This window comes from Brienomyrus brachyistius, chromosome 18 (assembly GCF_023856365.1).
Source record: "Brienomyrus brachyistius isolate T26 chromosome 18, BBRACH_0.4, whole genome shotgun sequence".
NCBI lineage: Eukaryota > Metazoa > Chordata > Actinopteri > Osteoglossiformes > Mormyridae > Brienomyrus > Brienomyrus brachyistius.
Genome location: NC_064550.1, coordinates 13,957,500 through 13,978,930, shown reverse-complemented (window position 1 = coordinate 13,978,930; position 21,431 = coordinate 13,957,500). Strand labels below are relative to the sequence as shown.

Sequence of the window (21,431 nt, the reverse complement as noted above, 5' to 3'; positions counted from 1 at the left end):
GTGAAGGCCAATGTGGCGTGCAGGCCAATTATCACTGATGTCATGAAGGTCATCGATGATCTTCATGATGAAAGTCCACTCTCTGATTTTGAGAACCCACTGATCCGCCCGCGCTTGCCTTCTGAAATTTTGCTGGCTGTTGGTGGATGGAACATGCACACGACAAACTGCATCGACGCATATGACACACGGGCCGACCGCTGGGTGGATATCACGCAGGAGGAGCAGAGCAACCTAGCTGGTCATGGCACGGTGTACCATGATGGGTTTGTGTACTGCATTGGGGGGTTTGATGGGCAAAACTTTATCGATACCGTGCGCAGATACGACCCGATCACACGAGCATGGCAGCAGATGGCCCCAATACACTGGCAGCGCTGTAATGTTAGTGTGGTCGTGCTCGATGGGCTCATCTATGCCATGGGTGGCCATATTGGTTTCTGGCCCCTCGACATCGTAGAGTGCTACAACCCAAAAACCAATGAATGGACCCAGCTCGAGTCCATGAATGAGAGGAGAAACGATGCCAGCGCCACCACCCTGAATGGCAAGGTAGGGTAATGGGAGGGCGTCTGACTGTTTACCCTCATTTTCCCCTTGAAATGGAGTATTTTACACAGTCATGAGTTCTCTTTCTCTTCAGATTGCTGATTTTAATCCACAATTACTATGTTCAATACATTTAAGTATTTGGATAAATGCATTATTGGTCTCCATTAGTGGCACATTGGGTAGTGCTGTGGTGTCAACTCCAAGACTTGTGAGATAGATGAAATGGTGTTCCCATGTCAGGTTTCCTTTATTCTGTTCCTGGGGGAGCAGAATCCAAAACTCTTTGCAGATTTCCCTTTTCAAACAGCCATACTAAACCTGAAAATTAGCTGATTATGGTGTGTTTGAGAAGGGAAATCTGCAAACTGTGTTCCTCCAGGAACGGGACTGGGGAACCCTGTCATACACTATGCATAGCATATACTTTTATTTTTGAATCACAATGAACTTTATCTGTAACCTCCAAACCCCAGTCATATACAGTATAACGGTCTTCACAGTTAAATTGGTTTTCATAGATATACATCTGTGGGGGCCACAATGGAACAGAGAGCCTATCTACAGTGGAGTGCTTTGACCCCCTCACTAACGAATGGAGCTTGATCACTCCAATGAGCACTCCCCGTCACAGCCTTGGAGTCACGGCGTATAAAGGGAAGATATATGCGGTGAGTGATTCCTTTCTGTGTCAAATCTCACATTTTACCTGTAAGACTCATGGTTTTTTTGTCTTTGCTGCTGTGTCTTTCATTGTGATACATTTAAACCAAACAAAACAGTTAAATGCCAGAAATACCTGCTGCAAAGGCTTATCTTAATACACATAAAAAACATACATGCTACCCTCTTTAGCCTCCCTGCATTCATTTCTGGGTTATAAATGGATCTGCTGGGGGGTCTCTGCTACTAGCTCGGGTTGTAAAGTTTAGATTTTTTATTAATTATTTTCCCTAGTACCAGATATAATTAGTCAGATTGTTGTTTTTTTCAGTGTCTGATTAGCTTCAAGTGTTCGTTTTAAGTAATAACAATAAAAAAGCAAAATATATTAGCATAAGGAGTCTTTTTTGAAGGCTCACAGTTTTCACCGAATCATACAAGTTTTCTGTTGCCCAAATCCATGTTTTCATTGCATATAGGTTGACTTCTGTATATAAGCTTGTGTCATCTATAGACAATGGGAGGTTCTAAGGCGCCTGCTTTCATAGGGTGAAAATTGCTTAAGAGTTCATGACTTTGGGAAAGTTGATGTTTGCCCATCCTTTTGGCAAGCAAGTGATAATGAATCTTTGGCATCTCTCAGGTGGGCGGTATCAACAGGCCTGATCACCTGCAGACCATGGAGGTCTATGACCCTACCACAAACCGCTGGCATGCTGTGGCCCCCATGTCCACACCGCGCAGTGAGTTTGGCATCGCAGTGGTGGACGACCTCCTATTTGTGATGGGCGGCCACGATGGGTTTGGGGTAACTAACAAGGTGGAGTGCTATGATGCGGGGACAGGCAGCTGGTATCGTGCGCAGGACATGAGCAGAGCCAGACAGCCTGCGCACCCCCGCATCATAGAATACGCTTCACCTCGTTAGTCCCTAATGGCCGCCAAGGAGGAGAGAAACCCATCTGCCCACAACAGCATGCCCAGTACGTAACCTCATTTACACCCCCCACCCCGAATTCTTTCCCTATAACATACATTGAGTTTATATAGACACCTCTTTTTTTCCCCAGACTCTGCTTCCTCATTGGAAGGTGTGTTGGTGGGATCGAGGTCTTTGAAGACAAAGCTGTCCGGAAGTAATTTTCCATGGCCTCGCTAAACTCCTCCCACACCTGAGTTTTTACCTCGACGACCGCCGAAGCCGCATTCCAACATTTCATCAACGCTGTCCACCAGCGGGTTCGGGGATTGCTGCCACAACAGGCCACAGCTCCAGTCAGCCGCTTCCACAATGGAGGCATGGAACAAGGCCCATTCGTACTAGTCAGTCCCCTGCGTCCTCCAGGACATGGGAGAAGCTCTGCTGGAGATGGGAGCTGAATCTTCTCCTGACATTGCATACTTAAAATAAAGTTTTCTTTTTCATATTATCTAGTTTGTGAAAGCGTCATAAATTTCCCATTTTGGATAAACGTTGTTCTCGTTTGACGGTTCTCTTCAGAAATTCCGCTGCAACCATCGGTGATTACTAATTAAGCACTAAGGCAGGGGTGCCCAAACATTTTCCCTTAGTGGGCCAAAATGAAAATCTATCGGAGGACCGCGGGCCAAATGTAATATTTTACACAAAATACAAACACTAATAGTAAAGTAAAGTAGTTTTATTTATCAAACAGTTATCTAACTTTCCTTTATGTGTAAATAACATAAACAAAATATGACAAATAAGTCATATATAGGCATTTAGAACACGTCTAAACTTTTGTAATCACATATAGTGCAAAATGTCAAAGAGTGCATGTCCAACAGCAACACAACAACAACAGTAGGAACAATATAATTGCACCACTAGTGAGAAACATGAAGCTGTTCTTTGGCGTTTATCAGCCTATCAATATTAGGTTGCAGCTGACTCACTGAGAGGGTGAGGATGTCCTGTAGGTGTGGGTCAGTCAGAGTGCTTCTGAGCCTGGACTTCTTATGGTTCATTACACTAAAAGTCTGTTCACAGATGTAAGTGCTGCCAAACAAAGCTAACATGACCTGTGCATGTTTCCTAATGTCTGGGTACCTTTCAGATGAGACATGTGTGTAGAAGTCTTTCAGGTGTAGTGACATGAATTTATTCTTTAGCTCAGAATCACACTGAAACTCAATTAGCTGCATCTGAATGTGATCAGGCACTGAGTCCACACTTATGGTGAAGGGTTGAGAAAACAGCTCCATGTCACCTCTACTTTCCCTAAAGTCCTCAAAGCGCAACGCAAAGTCCTGGTCCAAGTGTCTGAGAAGTGCTGCATATTCAGGCAGTCTCTGCTTCACCAGGTTGACCTCTCTCAGACTAGGGAAGTGTGCAAGGTTTCCTGGGAAGAAGTGAAAGAGCTGCTAAGTCATCAAATAATAATAAATATTGCAACATAAATGTTGTTTTATGTACTTTGAAAGAGTTAGCCTTACAATTTTATTACAATACTTTTTAACAATACTTTTTAACTGCACAACAATGGAATATGGATATGTTAGTAAATGCACTTACTAACATATTCCACATAATATCAATCCCAGTAACTGCACTTTTATCATGTGAGGTGCAGGTACATGCTGCCACCTTTCCTCTCCATTATCACTTGATTAAATCATAAGCATTTTTACAATCACAAAAAATATGCAAGCTCCAAAAGACAAACAAAGCGCATGTCTGCCTGTCAATCAAGTTTAAGAACCATGGACAGCGCTGTCCCTCCGCAACACAGTTAACAAGGCCGGGACTTATTTACGGCATAAAATACAGTATGATAGACATTATCACCATTAAAACTGAATGTGTATGTGTGTCTCTGTGTGTGTACAATGTATTAACCAACCTGCTGACAGATGTCGACAGAGTAGCTGCAGCTTCGACCTGAAGGCCGTTATGTGGTCAAACAGCTCAGTGATGATCTGATCCTTCCCTTGAAGCTGAATATTCAGGGTGTTGAGCAGGTCAGTGATGTCCACCATAAAAGCCACGTCACAAAACCATTTTTCATCTGTGGGGACTTGAGTGTCACTGTTCTTGCTTGTCAGAAACTCCGCGATGACATGGCGCAGCTCAAAAACTCTTTTGAGGACTTTCCCGCGGCTCAGCCACCTCACCTCTTGGTGGTAAAGCACATCCTTGTATTGTGAATCAACCTCCTCTAGAAGAGCTCTGAACTGGCGGTGTGAGAGCGCTTTTGATCGTATGCAGTTTATGATTTTAATCACGTCACGCACCACGTCTCCCATACCAACTGATCTGGCACATAGTTGCTCTTGGTGCAGGATGCAGTGGTATTTTGCCACCTTACCTCCACATTGGGAAACCTTCTGGGAAATTAGTGTGGCAAGGCTCATGGGACTTTTTGCAAATTGTTAAAATATGACTATTTATGAAGTGTGGAAATGTACATATGTGCACAGATATTGTCATGCCCGGCTCGTCCGCTCCTCCTGTGTGCCACGCCCCCTGATTACCCACGTGTTTTCTCCCGATTGTACCCAGCTGTATCTAGTTCATTTGCTCAGTCCTGTGTATTTCAGTCCGTGTCTTACCTGAGTCCTTCGTCCGTCATTGATGTCAGTCAGTGTCCGATGTTCCCTGTTCCCCAAAAACCTTTGATTAAATCCCCGTTTGCCCCGAATCCTGCCTGCCTGCTTCCTGATTCCCCGCTTGCCCTCACGATCGCCGCTCTGCCCGCGGTCGCCCGTGACAGATATACTCTACATTACCCTTATAGTTGCTTGTATTTCAATTTTAGTCTTAGATATTTCAAATGTAATCAAAGCACCATGAGTGAGGACTGTATAATATATATTAGTTAGGTCAACGTACACTAAAAATAAACGCAATGATAGCTACACTGGGATTCGTGCTTTAAGAGTTTTTGAAACAAATTTTAGTACAGTAATAATTTAAATTTTTAGATATCCATTGGCGGGCCAATCTAAATAGTACGGCGGGCCAACCTTGGCCCGCGGGCCCCACTTTGGGCACCCCTGCACTAAGGTTTTTCGTAATCCATTGAAATACTGGTTTAGTGCAACCCCTTCCCCTGGGACCTACAGTAAACATAGCCGGCAACTTGAATTTGGAGAAGTGATGTTACCTCTGGACTGATTACAGTATGTACTGTACACAATATTATTATATTGTGGGTGTCAGAGTTTGCAGGTACGGACGGGCAGGCTGGCAGGAAGGAGGCAGGGAAGGACGAAGCAGGGAGGTAGAATACGGGGAAAACTGGGGTTTTATTAGGGGAAAGACGGCTATGGGCAGAACAGGACATAACAGCACTAACATCAATGACGGACATCGGACAGGGCAAGATGTGGACTGATATAGACAAAAGACATGGTGAAACAACAAGATACAGCTGGGCATGATTGGGGAAGCACACGTGGATAATCAGGGGGCGTGGCACACACGACGATCGTACGAGCCGGGCATGACAGTGGGCCTGCGTTCATAGTGGGGTACCGTAGGGTTAAGTTTTAGGACCACTACTGTTCCTAATTTACATTAATGATATTGACACCAATACATACAGTAAACTGGTTACATTTGCAGACAACACCAGGGTGGGTGGTGTAGCAGGTACTGATCTAGCAGCGGAGAGGCTACAACGGGATCTGGATTTAATTAGCGACTGGGTGGATACCTGGCAGATGGAATTTAACATAGATAAATGTAAGGTAATCCATACAGGGAGCAGAAATATAAAAGTACAGATATATTATGGGTTCCACTGAAATAAAGGTAGCTGGTTATTAGAAAGATCTCGGTGTGTATGTTGATGCTTCCATGTCAGTGTGGGGAAGCAATAAAAAAGGCCAATAGGATGTTAGGTTACAACTCTAGGTGTGTGGAGTTTAAGACAAGGGAAGAGATGCTACAATTATACATTGTTCAAAAAAATTTAAGGAACACTTTTTAATTAGAGTATAGCATCAAGTCTATTAAACATCTGAGATATTGATCTGGTCAGTTAAGTAGCGGAGGGGGTGGTTAATCAGTTTCAGCTGCTTTGGTGTTAATGAAATTATGAACAGGTGAACTAGAGGGGCAACAATGGGACGACCCCCAAAACAGGAATGGTTTAACAGGTGGAGGCCACTGGCATTTTCCCCTCCTCATCTTTTCTGACGGTTTTTTCACTAGTTTTGCATTTGGTGACGGTCAGTGTCACTACTAGTAGCATGAGGCGATACCTGGACCCTACAGAGGTTGCACAGGTAGTCCAACTCCTCCAGGATGGCGCATCAATATGTGCCATTGCCAGAAGATTTGCTGTGTCTCCCAGCACAGTCTCAAGGGCATGGAGGACATTCCAGGAGACAGGAAGATACTTAAGGAGAGCTGGACAGGGCCGTAGAAGGTCCTTAACCCATCAGCAGAACCGGTATTGGCTCCTTTGTGCAAGGAGGAACAGGATGAACACTGCTGAAGCCCTAGAAAATGACCTCCATCAGGCCACTGGTGTGAATGTTTCTTATTGAATGGTCAGAGACAGACTTCATGAGGGTGGCTTGAGGGCCCAACGTCCTCTAGTGGGCCCTGTGCTCACTGCCCAGCACCATAGAGCTCGATTGGCATTTGCCATAGAATACCAGAATTTGCAGGTCTGCCATTGGCACCCTGAGCTTTTCACAGATGAGAGCAGGTTCATCCTGAGCACATACAAGGGCTGGACGCACAGGTCATGACAATTATTGTGTTATATTAGTATACTACGGGGTTAGCAAAAACATTTCTGAGCTACAGTTATTAAAGGTACCACCTTAACTTTTGGCATATAATAGCTGTGTAAAAATATTACAAAAAGTGGACCACGTCAATCAGTGGCAAAAATAATATTCCGGGGGACCTGCCCTCTAGTCTAAGTGAAAAATATTTTTAGGGAGCCACTGCTGGAAAGATAAGATTAAAGCCCTTCCTGACCCTACTTCTTAAGTACCTATGTGATCATCTGTGGCAGGGGGTCCTTAGCTCTGGTCGATATTCATTTGGGGGTCCCTGGATCAGAAGAGTTAGGAAACCCAAAATTATTAAATGAGTCCCGTTGTGGTCCTGTTTTTTATTTTTTGTATGTCTCCTGTTTAAGTTCACTGAGAGTGACAACAAACTGGAGACAAATTCCTTGTGTGATCAGCCAAAAAGCTGATTCTGACTCACATCTGGATTGTTTTCAGGGCTCTGTTCACCGGTGGCTGGAAGGATTCGGGAAAGCGGGAGTACCAGTTCCCAGGCATTTCCCCAGATACGATGCAGCAGATCATGGAATACACCTACACGTACTCTGTGCTCGTCACGGCTGAGAATGTGGAGAACCTCCTGGCAGCTGCTGATCGGCTGAGTATCCTGGGCATCATACAGCGCTGCAGTGACTTTCTGCATGAGCAGCTCTGCCTCGACAACTGTGTTGGGCTTCTGAAGATCGGAGATGTCTACTGCCTCAATGAGCTGCGCCAGTCTGCATTCGACTTCATCCTGAAAAACTTCAAGGAGGTTGCCATCACCTCAAACGAGTTCCCAGAACTCACCCTGGAACAACTTTCTGACATCATAGACCAGGATGAGCTGAATGTCAGACAAGAGGATGCGGTGTTTGAGGCCATCCTCCGGTGGATCAAACACGAGCCTGCCACCCGAGAGGCCCACATTTCAGTCCTATTGCCCAAGGTGAGTATAGTTATACTATGTTCTCATTGACTTGTGTATATAACAATAGAATGCTCATTGAGTGAAGTCCTTATTACTGTTGCACTTACTGTTGTACCCTTAATGTTAGGAATTGCTCATCTCCAGAGATTCACAGAAAGCACTAAGGAACTCATGGGAATTCTCTCATTCTTGTTTCCTGTGTAGATTCGCATGGCTCGTATGGATCCGGAGTACTTTATGAAGATCGTCAAAGCCAACGATCTAGTGAAGGCCAATGCGGCGTGCAGGCCAATTATCACTGATGTATTGAAGATCATACATGATCTCGACGATAAAAATCCACGATCTGACTTTGAAAGGTCACTGATCTGGCCGTCTGGTCGGGGTCTGGGCTGGTGCGCTTCTCGGCTGCTGCGGGGTCCAGGGTGGTCTTCCGGTTTCCTCGCCAGAGGAAAAAAATGGGGTCCACAGAGAGTATATACGGGGAGTGAGAGTGTGTGTACAGCGTTCATTTCTGTGTGTCTCTATGTTGGGTGAATGTGTAAATATTTGTTTATGTGTGCATGAGGGTGGGAACGTATGCTTGTATATGTGTGTGCCTGTTTGTCTATATGCATGTGTCAGGTTGGGTTCTAGACTCCACCTGAAATAACATCTCGGGCTCTATTCCCCCCCGCCACACTCCCTGCTGGTGGATGGGGCACCTGGCCACTGGTGCGTTGGTGGTTCTCGATGTCCAGGGCTGGGTGCTCGGGTGGGTGCTGGCTCGCCCTTGGCGGTTGCCTGGCGGGATCTGGCCCTCCTGGCTCTGTCGGGCCCTTGCTGGGGGGGCCCTTGGATCTCTGGGCCCAGGGCCTGGTCTGCCCTGGTGGGGCTGGCCACCGGTGGAGCCTGCGGGCTCGCCGCCACGGCCCCCTGGGGCTCCTGCACTGTGGCTGCCGGATGGCCTCCCTCCGGAGCTCTCCTCTGCCCTTTTCTGGGTGAGGGATGCTATTCTCCCTGCGGTGGTCCTCCGGGGGCTCCCATGCCCTGGGGGGCCTCTGGCTGTCTGGGGTCCGGGCCTCCTCCGTGTCTGCTTCATGTCCTGAGGGATGGGGCTGTGGCTCCCCACACACACTACTAGACATTTACATGGAGAAACCTTTTGAACACCAGCGCGCTCACATACACAGGTGTGCACACAGGTGTACAAACATGTACTCACAGACACACACTGTCTTGATCGGCTGTTGCTCCTTAACATGCTCATTGTGACTCGTACAGATGTTGGTTGTTGTTTTCTCTCATCAGCAGGTATTGAAGCAGATTATCTGTGGTTTTCTTTCTTCTTTTTTTTCTCTTTTCCCTCGCTCTCTCTCTATTTCCCTTCTTCTCCGTTTTCGTCCTTCTGTCCCCCTCTCTCTCTCTCTCCCTCTCTTGAGGAAATAAATAAAAATAAATAAATAAATAGAAATAAAGTAGTCCTCCGCAGAGGGGGGGTGGTGGAGGGAATATATATATATAAAAAAAAGAAAGGCCACTGATCCGCCCACGCCTGCCCGCTGACATCTTATTGGCCATTGGTGGCTGGAATTTCCGCAAAACCAATTGGATTGAAGCCTATGACACCCGGGCCGACCACTGGGTCGATGTAACGCAGGGGCAGGAGACTCGCCAGTCCGCCCATGGCAGTGTGTACTTAAATGGCTTTGGGTATTGTTTTGGGGGTTTTGATGGCCACAATTTCACCAACACTACGCAGATTTGACCCCGTCGCACGGACATGGTAGCACATGGCACCGATGCACTGGTGCCACTGAAATGTTAGCGTGGCCGTAATTAATGGTTCCATCTATGTAATGGGTGGCCATTTACGCTTCTCGCCTCTAATCATAATCGAGTGATATGACCAAGAAGCCAATGAGTGGACCATCATCCAGCCCATGCATGAGGAGCGACAGGATGCCAGAGCCACCACCCTGAATGGAAAGGTAGGTTAATAGGAGGGCGTCTGACTGTGGTTACCCTCATTTTCCCCTTGAAATTGATTATGTTACATACTCAGTAGCTCGCTTTGTCTTCAAATGGTTGATTTCAATCCATAATTTAATATAAGTTCAGTAAACGTCAGTGTTTAGATAAAACATAAATGACCTTGCATTGTCGCTCTGCATTAGTGGCACATTGGGCAGTGCTGTGGTGTCCAGCTCTGTGTTTTTGCAATTTTGCCCACAGCCCAAGACTTGTGAGATACAATAACTGGTGTTAACGTAGGAGCTTTACCCAATTCCAGTCCTGGAGGGTCAGAATCCTAAACAATTTGCAGATTTCCCTATTCAAACAAACCTAGTGAACTTAATAATTATCTGATTAAGCTGCGGTTCACAAGGGAAATGATCACAACTAACTGTAAATTCCCTACCAATGCCCATGTGCTTCCTGTGGTAGGCTCCAGGTTCACCACCACCCTGTACCGAATAAACTTTTATGGAAGATGGATGGATTAAACATGCATTAGCTAAATGTACATTTATGCTTTCTAGATCTCCATCTCCAATCATATACAGCATAACACACATCACTTGTGAACCATCTTTCCTAGATATACATTTGTGGGGGTAACAATGGAGCTCAGACCACTTCCACTGCGGAGTGCTATGATCCACTCACGGGCGAATGGACCTTGATCGCTCCCATGCGCACTCGCCGACGTGGCCTCGGAGTAGCGGCATATCAGGGAAACATCTATGCGGTGAGTGATTCCTTTCTTGTACTCTGAAACAAAGGAGTCAAATCTCAAGATTTATCTGAGACTCATTTTTTGTCACTGCTGCTGTGTCACAGATTGTAATGCGCTTAAATCAAACAAAAGAATTCAGTGGATGAAATGACCTGCTGGGAAGGCCCATCTCAATACACATATGCTCCCTGCATATCTGGGTTTTAAACAAATACGCTTAGTAAAACTTAGTAAAGCTTAGATTTTTTATTATAGTTATATTCTGTAGTTCCAGACGTAATTGCTCTGTTTGTTGTTTTTTTCAGTGTCTGAATACAAGTATTATTTTTAGTACTAATAAAAATAATAATAAAAGCAAAACATATGAACATAAGTATTTCACTGAATTGTACATGTTTTCTGTTGCCCAAATCCACTTTTTTCACTGCAGTTATGTTGACATGTATGTTGAACACAAATTAGTTATAAGCTTGTGTCCTATATAGACAATGGGAGGTTCTGTGCAGCCTGCTATTATAGGGCGATAATTCCTTAAGAGTTCCTGACTTCGAGAAAGCTGATATTTACTTATCCGTTTGGTACCCGAGTGATCACTTACCATTGGTGTCTCCCAGGTGGGCGGTACCAACGGGGCTCATCCAGTGCGGAGTATGGAGGTTTATGACCCTGCAATTAAGCAGTGGCACGCTGCGCCTCCCATGAAACAACAAAGGAGCTATTTCGGCATCGCAGTGGTGGACGGCTTGCTGTTTGCAATGGGAGGCTCCGATGGCTTCAAAGTCACTGCAAAGGTGGAATGCTACAATGCAGAGAAAGGCAGCTGGTTCCGTACGCAGGACATGATTACACCCAAGAGGAACTTCAGCTGCTGCACAGTGCCCCCCTGCATCATACAGTACGCTGCACCTCGCCCACCTGCCCCCATCTGCCTGCCTGGTGGGTAACCAGGTTACGCATCTGCCGGTGTGGCTAGCATCACTGGACTTAATTAACAGAAACAGTGGACACTAACAAGAATCAGAAACATTCACCAAAATAAGGAAAATGCCTCTTGAATAATGGACTGAAGGAACAGAACTTAGACCTTACAGTGGAGTCAGAGCATAGAGGTTAAGGCACTAGAACAGCTATCAAAATGCAATTATGGCAAGACAACTGCTTTCCTTTGTTATCGGATGTAATGGTTTGCTCCTGTTGTGTAACATGCCACTTGTTTGCATGCATTTGTTAATTGCCTTGTTCTCTCCAACCATTTCTCTGTCTTAGAGCATCTGCCAAATGAATAATACACAGAGCACAACTATAGCAGAGCTCAGCTGGGACCTCCTGCATGCTTTTACAGCAAGCAATGAGTGTGCTCTTCTAGAACAGATTTAATATCTGGCTACGGTTGTTGGGGACACATGTGTTAGATATGTGAAATGCTTTATTCATACAAATAATGTCCTTATATTTGTATTTTTATCACATGTGTTATCACATTAAATTTATGAGTAGTATCTTCATAGAATTTGTGCCGTGTGTGTGGTGTTCTCCATATTAATTCATATCTCAATTAAACATTATAACCAAGATGCAGCCAAAGCCCCAAAAATAAATTCTGAATATCAATCAATTAACAAAAACAATACAGAACAATGTTCTTCAACCTGATCCACAGGAACCCCCAGTCCATCCACGTTTTTGCTCCTTGCCAGACAGCTGGTGCTGGGAGAGAGCAAAAACATGGACTGTCTGAGTGTCCACAAGAAACACTGATAAAACATAATATATATGCAGACCGAATGTCTATGGCACCCCCTAAAGGAGCATCATATGCGTAAAGAACTGCTTAAGGTTTCATGCCATAGGACCCTCCAGAGCATGAAAGCCAGCTTCTGCTTCTGGTTCCAGCACTTAGCCAATCTACTGACCCTTCATCACCGATTGCTGAGTTGGAAACATTCAGGTGGATCAGCTGACCTGCATGCTTGCATCCAATCAGAAGCAGCAAATTTCCCTCCATTTTCCCCTTCTTTTTCTCTTATCAGCTTACAGTTATATTTCCTGTTGCTCATCTCAGTTTGTCCTAGTCAATTAATATTCTCTCATTTGTTAAGTGCTACTATTTATTGTCTTTCTGTGAGTTAAACTGAAGGTTACTTTCCCCTATAGACCGTCTCTTCCTGCTATCAGGCAATCATAGGCCAGTGGGACAGGAGGGAGGGTTCTACCCTTTTTCACTCAGGGTGACTGGAATTTTCCAAACAAACGGGCAGTTTCAGAATCCCCCATTTGTTGCGGTCTCCAGAAAAGTGTTACATATGAACCATGTGGTACAGTCTGATTAGACGAAAGCATCCCATAGAGCTGTTTCTGATCTAAATGAACAAATTCTGAATTATGACTCTTGAGCTTTGTTGATTTTAGAGTTTTCTGCCATCTGGAGTAGAAAAAAAACACACATTTATCTCAGAATTCTGACTTATTAAGTCGAAATTCTGATTTTTTTTCCCTCACAATTCTTACTTTATTTCTCATTATTCTGAGTACTTCTCTAACAACCAGCAATTAGTCGGAGACATCACTTCTGCTCCAGCTTTAATGGTTCAGTGAGATTTGCATACAGCAGCAGACAGGAGCGAAGGCTACAATGGCTGTATCTGCTCTGTCCAGGCATTTTATTATTTCCAGTTGTGTGTGTGAATGGCAGCCTACATCGGAACTCGCAATTAATTATCCTGTAAATGTTAAGCTGGTTTGCAATGAAAATGGGCAATAGAACTTCTCTCTTGCCTAATAAGTTGTGGTACAAGCATATCTAACGTTAATGCTTCGTGCATTAGACCAGGGGCGCTGTAAAGGGGGGGTAAACGATGACGATTCTCGGGGCCCATGACTGAGAGGGGGCCCAGAGAAGCCCCCAATAAACTGTGTGGGGGGCCCTGTCAAGATTCCTTTCATGGGACCCAAAATCCTTAGCAGCGCCCCTGCATTAGACATATATAATATGATGTCTACCGTTAATGTAATAACTGCCAATAATGTGCTAATTTTCCCCCTTAATGTAATAAAGGCTGATAGTAATAACTTACCAATATCATACTAACATATTTGAATCAAAAACGTATCACATTATTACATTATAGGCTTTATTACACAAAAAAACGGGAAAATTGTTATGTTATTAGCAGTTATATTAACAGTAGTTTATAGTAGCTGCTATTAACAGCAATGATTAGCTGCTACAGACCCTAACAATCACACAATTTCTTTTGACTGCTTATGATTTTTTGCACACTACTGTACACACACACACACACATATATGTACATATTCATATGGTTGATTGCCCACAAAACTCAACTGTGATTAATCAGCCTGTTCTCCAGACCAAAGAACAGTGAAAACCATTCTAACTTAACCTACAAGAAGCAATTCCAGAACACAAAGAAGAAGATGTGCTAGATGTCTTTATGGGGACTCTGCATTCATGTCTATGGGCAAAACCCTAATCCCAACTATGAAAACGTTATCCCCTACCCAGCCCCAACCCACAGTCGTTGCTGTTGTAGTTCTCTCCTACCATTTATATTGTCACAATGAACTATATCCTAAGATGTACAAGTAAAAAGTTTGTATATAGTTTAGCATGAAAAATAATAATAAGAAGAAAACTCAGCCAGAGTGGAATTGTTTTATATAAACACTCGTGCGCTCTTGCGTTGTGTACACCCAAAATGGCGATTCCACAATAAACTGCGGCTATATCGAGTGTGATGTTAGCTGCAAAAGACGCAAGCAGATCCCAACTTCACTTTGCTACACGTGCATTGTAAAAGCAGGGCCACAAACAAAACAACACCTACGTCTCTGTACTCGATTCAAACGGAAAATGTCGCCAAATCCATTCACCATTTCACTATGTGCTAGCTAGTCATGGCGCGAGCATTAGCTGCGGACGCGAACAGCTTCAGCTTATCTTCCCACAATTCAGCTCGACTGTTTAAACTTCAGCCAAAGACAACATTCTGTGTTAAGTGAGAATTCTAACGATAAATAATAATTACTTACATCGTTTAATGGGCGCCCTCGGAATATCTGTCCTGCCACTACTCCCATCCACTTCTAGCTTAACTCGTCCATCTGTGTGGGTGCGCAAGAACGATGGGTGCCGTGAAGCTGCAGGAAAACAAACTTAAAAACCTGCACGAAAATATATTAAACGTGGAGGAGTTAGTCGGCAGAAGTGAGGAATTACAAAAAATAAAATAAAAAACGATTTCTCAAGAAAAGATCATAAAACAGGAAAATGGTCAATAGCTCATGGAGTGATATTGCACACTGTACCTTGATTAACATAACTGCTCCATAATACATAATCGATTATATTCAATAGCGTTCAGGATTTGGGTGAAGTGTACACAGCACAATAATCATTGTGATAATTCCACACTTGCTGCAATTTGTTTTCATGACCGTATTGGGGATATATGCGGTCCGATAAATACGTCCGCCTTGTGCTAAATGTTGACCAAAACAGACGGACCGCCCAGCCCAATTTTCAAGGACTATTCTTGTTCCAAATAATTGCCACAACGGGCCGACCAGATTTACCCCATAAAATAATGTCCTGTGGACATTTGTTGCTCAATGGCTTATGTCTAAAGTGGAAACTAGGGAATAAGATGCGAACTTAAACCTCGTTCCTGACAGACATGTAAAGGACCTTTTTTGTTTTTCATTTTTAGAAACGTAGCGGAGGAGAAAAAATATGAAAACATTTATTTATTTATTTATTTTATTTCGGGAATTCGTGATTTGACTATTCTTACATAATACAAAACTTAAATTCTAAGATAAGCACGGTATACATTTTCCAAAAGTGATGTTAAAAAACATTTCACTTGTTCTTCTTGTACAGCTGATTGTGCGTAGAATATACGCCCCCCCCCCCAATCCATTTCGAGTCGCAAATATAGATTTAAAAATAAACATTACGGTATCTTAGGAAACTGTGACGCAAAGTGCGGTTTTTGCGTCTTAGAATGTATGTACACGTCATTTCGAGTGATATAAAAAGGAGAGAGAGACGAGATATCCACATTTTTGAATTATGATGGCACACGACATGGAGCGAGTACTGATGTCCCCGGCGTTCGAAGTGTTTAACAATCTTCGGCTGGCAGGACAGCTTTGTGACGTGGTCCTCATCACCGACGGTGTTCAATTCAACGCCCATAGAGTAATTCTGTGTGGCTGTAGCTCCTACTTCCAGTAAGTAGCTGTGACCCATATATGAAGATGCGAAAACAGCAAGGAGTCAGTTTTTATCTCTCGTTAGCAATGACTTCTCCTTGGCAATAAGGCTCTAGGATGACAGAAAGTTTATATTAATATACATTATATTAAATTATATTAATGTAGGTCAGTGCTGATCAGAAATATTTCTGATAAGTGTACCACCTTAACTTTTACTATATAATAATAATAATAATAATAATAATAATGGTATAAATATATAAAAAGGGGACCATGTCAAACAGGCAAAACAAAGTATTCCGGGGGACTTGCCCACCAGCCCAAGTAAAATATATTAAAGGGGGAGCTACTGTTGGAAAAATAAGAATTAAAGCCACCGGTCCCTAGTTCTTAGATGCCTATGAGATCATCTGTAGCAGGGGGTCCTTATCTCTGCTTAATTTCCATTTGGGGGTCCCTGGTTCAGAAGATTTAGAAAACCCCTTATTTAACTTTGCCTGCAAAACCGATATTTATTAGATGAGTCACTTCTGGATTGTGTTTCAGGGCTCTGTTCGCCAGTGACTGGAATGATTCAGGAAAGCGGGAGTACCAACTCCCAGGCATTTCCCCAGAAACACTGAGGCAGGTCATAGAGTATGCCTACACGTACTCTGTGGTCATCACAGCTGACAATGTGGAGAACCTCCTGGCAGCTGCTGATTATCTCAGTGTCTTGGGCATCGTACAGCGCTGCTATGATTTCCTGCATGAGCAGCTCTGCCTCAACAACTGCATTGGCCTTCTTAAAATCGCCGATGTCTACTGCGTAAACGAGCTGCACCAGTCTGCATTCAACTTCATCTTGAAAAACTTTAAGGAGGTTGCCATCAGCTCAAACGAGTTCCCAGAACTAAGTCTTGAACAACTTTCTGACATCATCGAGCAGGATGAGCTGAATGTCAGAGAAGAGGATGTGGTGTTTGACGCCATCCTCCGGTGGATCGAGCACGAGCCTGCCACCCGAGAGGCCCACATTTCAGTCCTATTGCCCAAGGTGAGTATAGTTATACTATGTTCTCATTGACTTGTGTATATAACAATAGAATGCTCATTGAGTGAAGTCCTTATTACTGTAGCTAGAGACTGAACCTCCATTTCCATGTCCCATAAGTCTACAACCAAGGCTTCCAGGTATTACACCTGGGAGAGTGTAACAAATAATGGAAAACAAAACACTCAAATGTCTTACATGAAATAAGTGTTAGCTGACACATCTGAGACTTTCAAAGTAAATGGCTTCAGCTAAAGAAATAAAAATTTGCACTTACTGCTGTATCCTTAATGTTAGGAATTGCTCATCTCCAGAGATTCACAGAAAGCACTAAGGAACTCATGGGAATTCTCTCATTCTTGTTTCCTGTGTAGATTCGGATGGCTCGTATGGATCCGGAGTACTTTATGAAGATCGTCAAAGCCAACGATCTGGTGAAGGCCAATGTGGCGTGCAGGCCAATTATCACTGATGTCATGAAGGTCATCTATGATCTTCATGATGAAAGTCCACTCTCTGATTTTGAGAACCCACTGATCCGCCCGCGCTTGCCCTCTGACATTTTGCTGGCTGTTGGTGGATGGAACATGCACACGACAAACTGCATCGACGCATATGACACACGGGCCGACCGCTGGGTGGATATCACGCAGGAGGAGCAGAGCAACCTAGCTGGTCATGGCACGGTGTACCATGATGGGTTTGTGTACTGCATTGGGGGGTTTGATGGGCAAAACTTTATCGATACCGTGCGCAGATACGACCCGATCACACGAGCATGGCAGCAGATGGCCCCAATACACTGGCAGCGCTGTAATGTTAGTGTGGTCGTGCTCGATGGGCTCATCTATGCCATGGGTGGCCATATTGGTTTCTGGCCCCTCGACATCGTAGAGTGCTACAACCCAAAAACCAATGAATGGACCCAGCTCGAGTCTATGAATGAGAGGAGAAACGATGCCAGCGCCACCACCCTGAATGGCAAGGTAGGGTAATGGGAGGGCGTCTGACTGTTTACCCTCATTTTCCCCTTGAAATGGAGTATTTTACACAGTCATGAGTTCTCTTTCTCTTCAGATTGCTGATTTTAATCAACAATTACTATGTTCAATACATTTAAGTATTTGGATAAATGCATTATTGGTCTCCATTAGTGGCACATTGGGTAGTGCTGTGGTGTCAACTCCAAGACTTGTGAGATAGATGAAATGGTGTTCCCATGTCAGGTTTCCTTTATTCTGTTCCTGGGGGAGCAGAATCCAAAACTCTTTGCAGATTTCCCTTTTCAAACAGCCATACTAAACCTGAAAATTAGCTGATTATGGTGTGTTTGAGAAGGGAAATTTGCAAACTGTGTTCCTCCAGGAACGGGACTGGGGAACCCTGTCATACACTATGCATAGCATATACTTTTATTTTTGAGTCACAATGAACTTTATCTGTAACCTCCAAACCCCAGTCATATACAGTATAACGGTCTTCACAGTTAAATTGGTTTTCATAGATATACATCTGTGGGGGCCACAATGGAACAGAGAGCCTATCTACAGTGGAGTGCTTTGACCCCCTCACAAACGAATGGAGCTTGATCACTCCAATGAGCACTCCCCGTCACAGCCTTGGAGTCACGGCGTATAAAGGGAAGATATATGCGGTGAGTGATTCCTTTCTGTGTCAAATCTCACATTTTACCTGTAAGACTCATGTTTTTTTTGTCTTTGCTGCTGTGTCTTTCATTGTGATACATTTAAACCAAACAAAACAGTTAAATGCCAGAAATACCTGCTGCAAAGGCTTATCTTAATACACATAAAAAACATACATGCTACCCTCTTTAGCCTCCCTGCATTCATTTCTGGGTTATAAATGGATCTGCTGGGGGGTCTCTGCTACTAGCTCGGGTTGTAAAGTTTAGATTTTTTATTAATTATTTTCCCTAGTTCCAGATATAATTAGTCAGATTGTTGTTTTTTTCAGTGTCTGATTAGCTTCAAGTGTTCGTTTTAACTAATAACAATAAAAAAGCAAAATATATTAGCATAAGGAGTCTTTTTTGAAGGCTCACAGTTTTCACCGAATCATACAAGTTTTCTGTTGCCCAAATCCATGTTTTCATTGCATATAGGTTGACTTCTGTATATAAGCTTGTGTCATCTATAGACAATGGGAGGTTCTAAGGCGCCTGCTTTCATAGGGTGAAAATTGCTTAAGAGTTCATGACTTTGGGAAAGTTGATGTTTGCCCATCCTTTTGGCAAGCAAGTGATAATGAATCTTTGGCATCTCTCAGGTGGGCGGTATCAACAGGCCTGATCACCTGCAGACCATGGAGGTCTATGACCCTACCACAAACCGCTGGCATGCTGTGGCCCCCATGTCCACACCGCGCAGTGAGTTTGGCATCGCAGTGGTGGACGACCTCCTATTTGTGATGGGCGGCCACGATGGGTTTGGGGTAACTAACAAGGTGGAGTGCTATGATGCGGGGACAGGCAGCTGGTATCGTGCGCAGGACATGAGCAGAGCCAGACAGCATTTCAGCTGCTGCGTAGTGCCTGCGCACCCCCGCATCATAGAATACGCTTCACCTCGTTAGTCCCTAATGGCCGCCAAGGAGGAGAGAAACCCATCTGCCCACAACAGCATGCCCAGTACGTAACCTCATTTACACCCCCCACCCCGAATTCTTTCCCTATAACATACATTGAGTTTATATAGACACCTCTTTTTTTCCCCAGACTCTGCTTCCTCATTGGAAGGTGTGTTGGTGGGATCGAGGTCTTTGAAGACAAAGCTGTCCGGAAGTAATTTTCCATGGCCTCGCTAAACTCCTCCCACACCTGAGTTTTTACCTCGACGACCGCCGAAGCCGCATTCCAACATTTCATCAACGCTGTCCACCAGCGGGTTCGGGGATTGCTGCCACAACAGGCCACAGCTCCAGTCAGCCGCCTCCACAATGGAGGCATGGAACAAGGCCCATTCGTACTAGTCAGTCCCCTGCGTCCTCCAGGACATGGGAGAAGCTCTGCTGGAGATGGGAGCTGAATCTTCTCCTGACATTGCATACTTAAAATAAAGTTTTCTTTTTCATATTATCTAGTTTGTGAAAGCGTCATAAATTTCCCATTTTGGATAAACGTTGTTCTCGTTTGACGGTTCTCTTCAGAAATTCCGCTGCAACCATCGGTGATTACTAATTAAGCACTAAGGCAGGGGTGCCCAAACATTTTCCCTTAGTGGGCCAAAATGAAAATCTATCGGAGGACCGCGGGCCAAATGTAATATTTTACACAAAATACAAACACTAATAGTAAAGTAAAGTAGTTTTATTTATCAAACAGTTATCTAACCTTCTTTTCTGTGTAAATAACATAAACAAAATATGACAAATAAGTCATGTATAGGCATTTAGAACACGTCTAAACTTTTGTAATCACATATAGTGCAAAATGTCAAAGAGTGCATGTCCAACAGCAACACAACAACAACAGTAGGAACAATATAATTGCACCACTAGTGAGAAACATGAAGCTGTTCTTTGGCGTTTATCAGCCTATCAATATTAGGTTGCAGCTGACTCACTGAGAGGGTGAGGATGTCCTGTAGGTGTGGGTCAGTCAGAGTGCTTCTGAGCCTGGACTTGTTAAGGTTCATTACACTAAAAGTCTGTTCACAGATGTAAGTGCTGCCAAACAAAGCTAACATGACCTGTGCATGTTTCCTAATGTCTGGGTACCTTTTAGATGAGACATGTGTGTAGAAGTCTTTCAGGTGTAGTGACATGAATTTATTCTTTAGCTCAGAATCACACTGAAACTCAATTAGCTGCATCTGAATGTGATCAGGCACTGAGTCCACACTTATGGTGAAGGGTTGAGAAAACAGCTCCATGTCACCTCTACTTTCCCTAAAGTCCTCAAAGCGCAACGCAAAGTCCTGGTCCAAGTGTCTGAGAAGTGCTGCATATTCAGGCAGTCTCTGCTTCACCAGGTTGACCTCTCTCAGACTAGGGAAGTGTGCAAGGTTTCCTGGGAAGAAGTGAAAGAGCTGCTAAGTCGTCAAATAATAATAAATATTGCAACATAAATGTTGTTTTATGTACTTTGAAAGAGTTAGCCTTACAATTTTATTACAATACTTTTTAACAATACTTTTTAACTGCACAACAGTGGAATATGGATATGTTAGTAAATGCACTTACTAACATATTCCACATAATATCAATCCCAGTAACTGCACTTTTATCATGTGAGGTGCAGGTACATGCTGCCACCTTTCCTCTCCATTATCACTTGATTAAATCATAAGCATTTTTACAATCACAAAAAATATGCAAGCTCCAAAAGACAAACAAAGCGCATGTCTGCCTGTCAATCAAGTTTAAGAACCATGGACAGCGCTGTCCCTCCGCAACACAGTTAACAAGGCCGGGACTTATTTACGGCATAAAATACAGTATGATAGACATTATCACCATTAAAACTGAATGTGTATGTGTGTCTCTGTGTGTGTACAATGTATTAACCTACCTGCTGACAGATG

At 43.8% G+C, this 21,431-nt stretch overlaps 2 protein-coding genes across 5 annotated transcripts in view; both read left to right on the top strand.

Moving 5' to 3' along the window:
• Positions 1-21,431, top strand: part of LOC125713237 (kelch-like protein 10) — a 39,842-nt gene that overhangs the window by 9,175 nt on the left and 9,236 nt on the right. The window lies entirely within an intron of this gene.
• On the top strand, positions 87-19,984 carry LOC125713149 (kelch-like protein 10). 4 transcript variants are annotated; one of them, XM_048984082.1, is made up of 4 exons: positions 87-552; positions 18,392-18,541; positions 19,177-19,537; positions 19,625-19,984. In XM_048984082.1, exons 1-3 carry the CDS (start codon positions 154-156, stop codon positions 19,480-19,482), a joined length of 855 nt encoding a protein of 284 aa, XP_048840039.1. In that variant the 5' UTR covers positions 87-153; the 3' UTR covers positions 19,483-19,537; positions 19,625-19,984. The 4 variants fall into 4 exon arrangements, with proteins under 4 accessions (XP_048840039.1, XP_048840038.1, XP_048840036.1 ...); XM_048984081.1 differs by lacking the exon at positions 18,392-18,541 and adding an exon at positions 1,071-1,220; XM_048984079.1 differs by lacking the exon at positions 87-552 and adding an exon at positions 17,358-17,873.

What these genes read in the sequence shown, in the direction of transcription:
- LOC125713149 (XM_048984079.1), top strand. Translation starts at nt 17,364, where the DNA reads ATGAAGGTCATCTATGATCTTCATGATGAAAGTCCACTCTCTGATTTT. An exon ending in CCACCACCCTGAATGGCAAG is followed by an intron (nt 17,874 to 18,391) that starts GTAGGGTAATGG and finishes TGGTTTTCATAG; the next exon opens with ATATACATCTGTGGGGGCCA. An exon ending in ATAAAGGGAAGATATATGCG is followed by an intron (nt 18,542 to 19,176) that starts GTGAGTGATTCC and finishes GGCATCTCTCAG; the next exon opens with GTGGGCGGTATCAACAGGCC.